Source organism: Hydra vulgaris, chromosome 05, assembly GCF_038396675.1.
Source record: "Hydra vulgaris chromosome 05, alternate assembly HydraT2T_AEP".
NCBI lineage: Eukaryota > Metazoa > Cnidaria > Hydrozoa > Anthoathecata > Hydridae > Hydra > Hydra vulgaris.
The window spans coordinates 37273235-37284853 of NC_088924.1; the positions used below are offsets into that span (position 1 = coordinate 37273235).

General features: G+C 25.4%; 1 protein-coding gene across 5 annotated transcripts in view; it reads left to right on the forward strand.

Annotated features, from left to right (window-relative positions):
* The window catches only part of LOC136080830 (mucin-2-like), a 97660-nt gene extending 88433 nt beyond the window's left edge, over positions 1–9227 (forward strand). For all 5 annotated transcript variants that reach the window (XM_065798085.1, XM_065798082.1, XM_065798083.1 and 2 more), the window contains 7 exons: positions 70–204; positions 314–457; positions 3154–3291; positions 6054–6227; positions 6341–6466; positions 8277–8546; positions 8628–9227. In XM_065798085.1, coding sequence (XP_065654157.1) covers positions 70–204; positions 314–457; positions 3154–3291; positions 6054–6227; positions 6341–6466; positions 8277–8546; positions 8628–8680 — 1040 coding nt within the window. In that variant the 3' untranslated portion in view covers positions 8681–9227. The remainder of the gene's footprint in view (positions 1–69; positions 205–313; positions 458–3153; positions 3292–6053; positions 6228–6340; positions 6467–8276; positions 8547–8627) is intronic.
* The last annotated feature ends 2392 nt before the right edge of the window (positions 9228–11619 follow it).

An 11619-nucleotide genomic window follows, 5' to 3' on the forward strand; every position in this document is an offset into this window, starting at 1 on the left:
TATATATATATATATATATATATATATATATATATATATATATATATATATATATATATATATATATAGAAGTTGATGAGTGTAGAACATTGTCAACAAATCAGTGCTCCAAACCTCATGAAATGTGTTCAAGGATTACTAATGGTCCAGGAATTGAATGTGTTTGTCGTCAAGGATATGAGAAAAATGCAGGCATTTGTAAAGGTAAATTTTTGTTTAAGCAAAAATAGTTTTATATTTTTATTTGTTTTTGAACTGTTTTATTTTTAGTATAACTAAAAATAATATAACTTTGATTACTTTTTATTATTAGAAATACCTTTGGTTACTTGCAATACAGCTGCTCAGTTAAATGTTTCATTATGCCCACCTGATCAAAAATGTCTTGATAAAGATTTAGGATTTGATTGTTTATGTGCTGATGGCTATGTTAAAAATAGCTCAAATCTGTGTGAAGGTATTATAACAATAAAATTATTTTCTAGAGAGAGGGAAAATAAATGATGTAAAAGTTTCATTAAATGCAAGCATTTTAATTTGTTTGAATTAATTTGTTATTTAAATTTTTTTTTTGATTTATAGTTTTTATAAATAAAAGTCATTTTAGTTAAATATTATATATAAATATATAGTTTTTAGTTTTGATTTAACTATATATTTGGTATTTTATTACTAAAGATGGTTTATGGGAGTTTGCCTGGAAATAATGACACTCTGTAAAATTTTTAGCAAAGTTTTTGTTATTCAGCGAATCTGATTTTTACTGATAATTTAATGTTTCATAGTATCTAACTTTAAAAAAATCTAAAAGTTCTTACAAGCTAAAATAAAGATCTGCGCTGTATTTATTATAAAAGATATTTAAAAGTTCTTACAAGCTAAAATAAAGATCTGCGCTGTATTTATTATAATAGATATTTAAAAGTTCTTACAAGCTAAAATAAAGATCTGCGCTGTATTTATTATAATAGATATTTAAAAGTTCTTACAAGCTAAAATAAAGATCTGCGCTGTATTTATTATAATAGATATTACGGCTAATGCAGTATGTGAAAAATATTGAAAAAATCATACTAAAAATAAAAACATATTGGAAAAAAACACATACTGAAACAAAATACATTTTTAACTTTTTAGTCTGTGTGTGTTAATGTGTTATATAAAAATTATTAGAAAATTAAACTTATATGCAGTAGAATCTTTAGTTAGAAGTTTATTTTTTGATTTTATTCAAATAGAGAGAGTACACATGTTGCAAAAAAAAGTTTCAAAATTTGCTGAAAACTCTTAGTTTTAAAAGCAAAATACTTGCTATATATTGCTTTATCAAGCCTCCATTTCAAATCACCTTGTTATTGGCCAGCAAACTCTAATCTTCACTAACAGTAATCTAATTTAACACTTAAATCTGATACTCACAGTAGGCAAGCAAACTCTTCACTTTAAATGTCAAACTATATCAAATTGTCAGCGTTTGATCTGAATGAATGGTAGACCTAATACTCATTGATCTGAATGAATGGTAAATCTACGACGCATAACTTTGAACCTTGACATAGTTTGATGTTACTAGTGTCACATGATTAGTTGCATGGTTTAATATCAGAGGGTTACCAACTGCTATTCATTTTATTGTAGATGGACCAATGATCTAAATGAATGGCAGACCAATGTCTAATAATTTTATTTGATTGGAACAAATTCAAGTTGATCCTCCAGCTGCAGGTTGATCCTCTACACATGTTAAATTTCCCTTTTTAGTTGCTACATTGTATGCTCCAAACATCCAGTAACATGTTTTACATTATTCTTTTAAACATTATTTATCAATTTAGACAACATATCAAGCTATGTTGTCTAAATTAATTTGTTAGAAATCACTTAACAAAATTCTAACAAATGTTCCTAAAGTTCATTTAACTAATAATATCTAAAAAAATGTTTATGAAGTACTTATACCATTGAGTTTATGTATTTCTGCAAGTACCTGCTATATCACTGGCTATTGTAGCTGGGACCTATGCAATAAATAAGTTGTAAAATATCACTAACATATATACACATATAAACATGTTTATATGTGTATATATGTATATATAGATAAATAAAACTGGATTTGAAAAACATTTTTTTAGGTTCCTAAAAATCTTTGAATATTTAGTAGATCCCTAAATTATTAAAAAAAACCAGTTGACTAAATGTCAGCCTGGATAAGCTAGTTTTTTTAAAATTTATTTTCAACATATTTTTTTATAAAACGGTTATTATTGAAACTTTAATATAATTTTGCTTCTTTTAAGATTTTTTTTTAAGGTTGATAAACTTTTAAAGTACTTTTTAACACACAAGGGACTCATTAAATAATCAAAGGTGTTGATGAACTTCTAAAAATATATTTTATTCAAAAAAATTTTAGACCCAGTGTTGTTTATTATATAAAACACATTTAGGGGAGAGAGGAAACATTTTTAAATAATTGCATATATGTATATATTATATAAATATATTTATATATACATATATATACATATATATATATATATATATATATATACATATATATACATATATATATATATATATATATATATATATATATATATATATATATATATATATATATATATATATATATATATCAGTTGATATAAAAATTTGCTTTTATAAACAATTAAGCCTAGTTAAAGTAAAGTTATTCCTATCACATTGCATGTGTTTATACAATGCTTTCATGTGGAACAGTTTTAACATTAGAACATATTCACACCTTTCATGCTGCTTTAACAATTGTGCAAAAATGTTTTTTGCATATAAAAAGTAAGCAGTTTCAGTGACGTTTTTAGAACTCGTTTTTAGGCTCTCAACTTTTGATACTATTATGTCTAACTGTTGGATAAGTTTAAAAAATCAGTTTGTCACATGTGCTAAAAAGAAATACCACATTTGATTCGATTACAGAAGATTAAGACTAATAATAAGATGCTCTTTTTTAGCTTTATTTATTATTATTCTTTATTAGATTTAAATAGCTCTTTTTTATTTATTTATTATTTCTTTATTTAAATGTTTATAATTGTATCTATGGACCTTGTTTCTACTTGTATGTTGTTTAAGATAAATATGTTAATAATAATAAAAGAATATTATATATAGATGTTGATGAATGCAAAATTGGAAGTGTCTGCCCTTCAAACTCCAAATGCGTAAATACATATGGAGGATATAAGTGTGAGTGTAATGACAATTACTATGGAAACAATGCAACCAATCCTTCTTTAATGCGTTGTTATCGTAAGTTTCTGTCTTTCTTTTTTCAAACATTTTAGCTCATTAGATTTTGTTATTGTTGTTTTTATTTAGTTCATTATAATTTGATAGTCAGTATATTTTTTTCAAACGTGTTAAACACACAAAAATGATTTTTTTTTTTTTTTTAAGTTGTTTTTCAGGTATTTAGTTAAATAATTTGTCACAAAGTTTTATTTTAATTGTCATTTTTAGAAAAATATATTGTTTTAGTAAACTATAAATAGTTTTTTTTACTAAATAAATTCAAATAATTTATAATCTTTTAAAACTTAATTAAATTTAATTTTTCAAAATATAAAACACTAAGTTTGCAAATTTTTAATATTTAATATTTTCATTTTCTAATAAATAAAAAATTTTAATTTTTAAATGGATTGAGATCATTTAGTATAAAGGAAGGAAGAACTTGTTGATATGACTAAATTTAAAACTTCCAAATTTATAAAAAAATAAAAATTCTTGACTGACTTGAAATGACAAATGATACACTAGCATGTAATATATGAGGAGCCCATTTGCAAAGCGTGTTAAGTCCAAGAAAATTGATTTTGAGGAAAGGACAAAAAACTGAATTACTCATCATTGCGCATCAACAGAAATTAATATTTTCTCTGACTTTTTTTAGGACAAAAAAACTTTTAATTGGTCTAATATTTATTATATGATAGATTTTGGTATATAATTTGGAAATGGAATTAATTCAAAGTTATTATTTTTGTTACTTAGCGTCTTTTGCAAATGGGCTCCTCATATGATATATATGATACAGTATAATGATACACTATTGTGTAATTATATTTATGATGATTTTAAAAGAAAATTTAATTTTAGAAGAAATAAAATCACTGTGACTTAAACCTGTATCTGAATTGTTTAAAAAAGAGATTTTTTATGTTATTAAAATTTATTTTTTTAATATTGAGTTTTTTAATTCCCCCAAATAGGTTTTATTTTATTTTTAACTTATCTAAATTTGTAAATCATTCAAAAAAAAAAAAGGATTATATATAGATATATATATAATCCTTTATAATAATATTCATATAGGATTCAATGTGTAAATAATATTTTTATAAACTTTCTTTTTTATTGGCTTTAAATATTTTATGTATACTACAATACAATACTAAGCATTATTTATTATTGATTTTTTTAAAATAGATTTTTTTTAAAACAAAAAATAATAATTTCTCTTAAAGACCTTTATGAAAAACTATAGCACATAACAGGTTTCACAATAACAGGTTGCACATAACAGGTTGCACAATACCAGGTTTCACAATAAACCTGGAAAACCTGAAAAATGGCTTTTAAAAAAACTCCAAGAGAACCTGGGTAAAAAAAAGAGTTCTTTCAAACTCATTTTTTTTATTATTATTTATTAAAATTTTTAATAAATGCAAACCATTAGAGTTTCCTTTAGATTAAAATTCATTAGCAAATAGTTGCAACAAACTTTTACAAAAGATTTTACAATTAACTGACTGTTCTAGCTGTTTAAAAATTGATAACTTTTTATTTAGACTGGAGAGTATGGTTCTACTATTGATAAGTAGAGCCATTCTAGAGGTAAGAAGAAACATAGAATGCAACATCTAGGGTAACAATGATGGTAACTTGTAGTAACCAATTTGTTAATAAACATAAAGAAGAGTGTTGCTCATCAATGACAACAATAATGTATTATTAAAGAAATAGTTCAATAGTTTTTCCTGATACCATATATAAAGAGAGCTTATGGCAAAGATCTTCAATTTAAATCAAAACTCAAAGAACTAGCTAATAATAATTTAGAATAATGATTTTTTTAAAATATGAATAATGTCAAAAACAAAACAAAAGGAGCGAGAGTTTGAGTCAAAACACAAATTAAGTGATTTGGGATGATTAGAAAATAAGTCACAAAGTTGAGTCTTTGGGTTAGAGATAGAGGTAAGCAAACGTTTTAAGTTTCAGTCTCAGCAAGGTTAGTTGTACAATGAGAAATGAAAGTCCATTTAGCAATATGAGAATGAAAGTTATCAAAACAACAAAATGGCAGATGGATAAAGAGAAAGGGCTTGGTTAGGTAAATCAGAAATAACATAATAAATAGTGGAGTTTTAGGAAAAAGAAAAATGATATATTACAGAGAAACATGATTGAGTTAAGTGGTTAGTAAATTGATCATAACTTAATAACCATCAACACTGAGATCCATAGATGAAGCAAGTATGTATGTTGTGTGAATTATGCAAGATTCTGCAAATGAGATATTACTTTGAAGTCCATTGTTTTTTTGTTAGAGATCGATAAAAATTATTTGGTGGTGATAATTGTTTTTGATATTTTTTTAATTGTGTTAAAAAATTTTTGTAAATGTTTTTTAAACAGTTTTTGATGTTTAATAAATATTGTTTTATAGTCATGATTTAAATTATTAGAAAGAATTCAGAACTCAACTAAATTTTAGAAATGTAGCATCATTAGGAGTTAACTATATGAATAAATTTTTCTCTTTAAAAACAATTAAATTGTCAAAGGGTATGTTTTCAAGATTTGGGGTTGAAAGAGAGTTGTACCAATAACAAAAAAAAAACTTCTTGTTGTGGCATTTTCAGTCTTGGTGTAATGATTTTTAAAAAATCCATTTTTCTTTTATCTCCAGACCTCTAAATATTTTAATCTACTAAAAAAACAGTTAAAAGTTTATACTTAACATTAGTTTGTGTGTCTCTGTATATAATTTTTATGAATAAATTTAGAAAACAGTTTCTGGAGCTCCTGGGAACAAGTGGGAATATGTTCTCAACCATGTAAAAGGGATGGAAATGATGGAAAGATTATCTTTACCAGAAAATGTCAAAGATCTGGACCAGGAAATTGTGTTGGAATAAATACAAAAGAGGAACTTTGCAACACTGAGTTTTGTGACAACAGTAAAATTTATTGACTTTTAACTCAAAAAAAATGTAGTTGTTATTGTTGGTTTTTTTTTTTTTTTTTTTTTTTTTTAATAAAGTTATTATCTTATAACAATTTTTTTCTAAAGAGTTGAATATGTTAAAGCCTTCAGAGTGTGAAAAGTGGGAAAATATGAATGATGATTATATTCTTCAGAATAATAATGATACATGGCTTCACACACTTCGAACTTGGATTGGTTGGAATACAAAAGGTATGTGTATATATATGTGTGTGTGTGTGTGTGTGTGTGTGTGTGTGTGTGTGTGTGTGTGTGTGTGTGTGTGTGTGTGTGTGTGTGTGTGTGTGTGTATATATATGTGTATATATATATATATATATACATAGTATGCGACAAAATTATTCGTACCCTATTATTAAATATGTTGTAGCAATATAACAAAAACTGAATTGATTAAAATAATTTTAATTGAAATTTAAAAAATGTTTGTTGTAGCAACTATTAACAATATTAACAATAATATTTGAAAAATTAAATCTTGTTTTTAAAAAAAGTGAAAATTATTTAAAAATTAAGATATTAGGAAGCGTCAAAAGTATTCATACCTCTCAAAGTTTTAGTATATTCGAGTTTTTTGTTTTGTTTGTTAATTAATATTTAGTATGAAGTCCTCGATAATTGCTTACAAGTGACGAGGAATACTATCAACTAAGTTTTGTAAATAGTTTGGAGGAATATTATGCTAAGCTGCCTCCAACGCTAAAAAAAAGTTTTGTTTGTTGATATTGTGCCCGTATTAACTTTGCCATCCAAATAATGCCACAAATTTTCAATTAGATTGATATCTGGACTTTGCGCAAGCCAATCCAACAATTTTATTTCATTTTCTTCGAAATATATTTTGGCAATTTTACTGGTATGTTTCAGATCATTATCTTGTTGGAAGGCAAATTGATCCGTTGATCCTAATATATTGACGGAGGGCATATATTTACATATCTAGCTCCTGTTAATTTTCCTTCAATTTGAACTAAGTTACTAACTCCGTTATAACTAAAACAGCCCCAAACAAGTACATTACCACCTCCGTGTTTGATGGTTATTTTTTTGTCTAAGGGTTTTCTTTTTCTTTTCCATACATTTTGTCTTTTTTTGGAATTCTACAGAAATAACAGGCTCTCACTTTACTTCTCATGCAACAAGCCAACATATTTTTGTATTATTGATTGTACCGTTGCCTTGCTTTTAATATATTTTTCGGCGATTTTTCTATGCCTGAAACCTCTTTCATGATCATCAACAATCATTTGCCGTATGTCAACACTAATTTCGTTGGTCTTAGGCATTTTGGAAAACTTTTGACATGAAACAGAAGAAGAAGTTATTTAAATATTTAAAATTTTACGTCTGTAGTGTAGACAAACGAAATTAAATAACTTACCAGCAAAAACAATCAAAAAATAAACTTACAGCACTAAATAATTCAATAGACATGAATACTTATGTCATATTTAAAATTGCACTTTTTATGTTATATACTAAATATAACCAAACATAATAACTTAACATCTTAATTATCACCACAGAATTATTCTTAATTATCATGTTTACACATACTTATTTTTCCATAGCAATTTAAAATAAACACGTCAGAGTATGAAAACAAAGTTTAGTAACATGCTTGGGGTATGAATAATTTTGTCGCATACTGTTTATATATAGCTATATTTATAGTTATCTAAACACGCATTTAAAGTTACACACATTATATGCTATTATATGTATTCTGTAAGCTATATATATATATATATATATATATATGTATGTATGTATATGTATATGTATATATATTACGACTACACGGCATACTGTTTTGTTTACATTAGTAACCCAAATTGCCTCAATTGATACTGCAATAAATAAAATCTTAAGCAATCAAAACTTTTATGAAAATACGGCTATCAATTTAAGTAGCAATAAATACTGCAAGCAAATATTTCGTATAGAAACTTGACACCATCATTGCATGTCTATTTAAATGTAAATTAAATATATTTTTCAGCTTCGATGTGCAAATATATTCTGGATGCTGCATCTACTTTAAACCAAAATTTACAGAACGTCGAGTTTGATATAGTTCGTTTGAATCAGATTAAAATGGCGCTAAGAAAAATTATTCACTGCAATTCTTATGTTCAAAAGAATTCGATCTTGTTCTTTAAGTATTCTTCCGTACAATCCAAGTTAGTAATGAACCTCGGTATAAAAGCAGCCTATAAGAAGTTACAAGCAAGAATTTCTCTCAAACAAAATGAGTGCTTACTTGATTCTAGTAAAGAATTAATTTTTAAATTTTATTAAAACAAACAAATAGTTTTTTAAATCTTAATTAAGTTATATTTTATGTATTTAGAAAAAATTGGAGATTACTCTTATTACGTTCCAAGCAAGTTTCTCGTGAGTTAAATGTTTTGAAATTTTAAATAAATTTTGTACATTGTAATCAATACTTTCTAATACTGGCTGGTTCCATATTACAGTTTGACTGTTCAAATCTATTTGTATTTATTTTGTATTATATCATTATTTTGTATTCGTGTTATATTTTTTCGCTCAGTTTGTTTTTTAAATTATAACGAAGCATATTTTTTTAAAATAATAACGGTACATGGTATTGTTACTAATATTAGGTTAAAAATAAAGCTTGATATTAGAATACGATAAAATAATTTTAATTAGGATAAAATAAAACGAAACATTCTTAATCTTTTTAAAAAGTGTTGAGTATAATCTGCTTCTTCATAAAATGATTTTTTTTTTTTTTTTTTGTCTTTTGTTTTAATTAAATTTGGTATTGTTTATTTTATTTTTACTTTTTGGTTTCATTTTTTTTTTTTTACTATAGTTTTTATACATAATATTTTGGTTTTATTTCTATTTGTAACTTTTTATTTAACTATTCGCATGTATTTCCTTTGTTTTTATTATAAAAATACTTTAAAGCAATCAAAAACGACTAAAAGTGTATAAGTTCGAACTTGGGATTAAACTTGGTATTTCTTCATTTATATATGTGAATGTATATTATTTAAGGACTATTCGGCGATAAGAAAATTTTTTTGTATTAAAAAATACAAAATTTATAAATATTTAAATAACGTCACTCTTACAAATAAAAATTTTTAAAAAAATGCAATTGAGAAATAAAAAAATAAAAAAAAAGTTTAATCTCTTTAAAAGTTGCGTGAGAGTTATTCCACGCCTACTCTCTATAGCACCATCAAAAGTTGCGTATAAATCGTTCCGTGTCTGCTTTCCATATAGCCTCAAAACGTCAAAAGTTCCGTTTGTTTAGTTGTAAGTAAGTGGTAGTAGCCTGAGTCATTTGTAACAAAAGTCTAGGGACACTATACTTTGCGATCTTTTTTATTTATCTTAAATTGATCATGTTTAAAGTTTCAATTCAATTTTTTATGCTTTAATGGAAAATATTATTTATTAATAAACTCTATTTTAATAATTATAAAAATGTTTAAAAAAAACTTAATTGTCTGGGTTAAAAAATAGTTTCATTTGCTAAAAAATGAATTTATTAAAATAATAAAAATTACAAATCATTGTTGCAGAAATACCCAATATCAGTTTGTTCAATTCTTGTTTTGTAATTTATTTTTATTTTTTTAGATCTTTTTTTTTTTATCGCTGACATCGCTCAACTTCTCCTCTTCTACTAGTAGACGAAGAGGAGAAGTTGAGCGATGAGTACCTTTTGTGTAATTTTGGTCATTTGAATTGTTGAAACAAACAATCTATAGCTATAAATCTTGTCTACATAATACACTAAATGCCAGTCTATCTTTTGTAGCAGAAATGCTCTTCTGCTCAAAAGTTTGCTTCTTAAGTTAATTGTTAATACGCAACATTACTCTTTTGCCTTTAAAGTTATCTATGATTTCATTTCTAATAAAATCATCCTATTTCTCAATACTTACAAATCGGTTTCTATCAATAGTTTATAGAGAGATATTAACATTAGTAAGATTAAGAATATTAGTTACCATATTGAAATGACCTCTATGACTTAATTTGTATCTTTTAGTACAACAGATGTTACTTTAATTTAATTTCAGAATTTTAATAAAGTATGAGACTTCCACTTTTCATTACTTTTCCTTCTTTTGATGATTGCATCCAAATGAAACGATACTGTTCAGAGTCTGAAACCGCAACTGTAAAAATCCCCCGGAATAAACCCTCTTGAGAAAAAATCTATATCTGTAAAAAACAAATCCCCTTGGATTTTTTTGACACAGCGCATAAAATGAATGATATAGCAATATAATAGTTGTTTGTAATATAAATATTTTATACATACATATTATGTTACAAGCAAAACCTTAATTCTTCATTTTTCACGAATTGACTGACAAATATGTAGAATATGCAAGGAGTGCACATATTCTATTTATTTGTACATATTTAAGTGTACATATTTTATTTATTTGTACATATTTAAGTGTACATATTTTATTTATTTGTACATATTTAAGTGTACATATTTTATTTATTTGTACATATTTAAGTGTACATATTTTATTTATTTGTACATATTTAAGTGTACATATTTTATTTATTTGTACATATTTAAGTGTACATATTTTATTTATTTGTACATATTTAAGTGTACATATTTTATTTATTGCATGAAAAATCTGTAGAACATGCAAGGAGTGCACATACATTGACTGACAAATAGGTAGAACATGTAAGGAGTACCGCTAGATTGACTGGGGGATTTGGTTTGGGCAGGCAATTTATCAATTTTAAAAAAGTATTTATAAAAAAAAAAATTTTTTGCGGCAAATTTTTTCTCAAAGTTTTTTTCCGAGGGGATTTTTCCCATAAACCCTATAACCAATTCAAAATCAAAGTGAAGAAATATATGCTACAAAACAAATATTAGATGTAATATTACCGTATAATACACATAATAATGCCTAAATTGATCTATTCTTAAACATAAATATCTAAAGATCTGTTTGTTTTAGTTGTTAAAGTATCCTGTAAGTAACGTTTATTTCTGTAAGGATAACTAATTTGATCGAAGATTTTTTTTTTTTTTTTTTACCTCCTCAAGGCCAAGAAGGCAACTACAGATGAGGAGGCTACTTAATAGTGGTTATAACCCTCTCTCAACTCTATAAATCCGAAACACGAACCTCGACGAACAAGGCCGCTGCGCGGAGAAACAAGTTGAGCGCGGTACCAGGGACGTGGTGAGGATCGAACTCGGAACCTCTCGCTTTTGAAGCGAGCGCTTTACCACTACACCACTACCGCATTATAATATATATAAATAATAAGATATATAAATAATAAGATATATATAAATAATAAGATATATA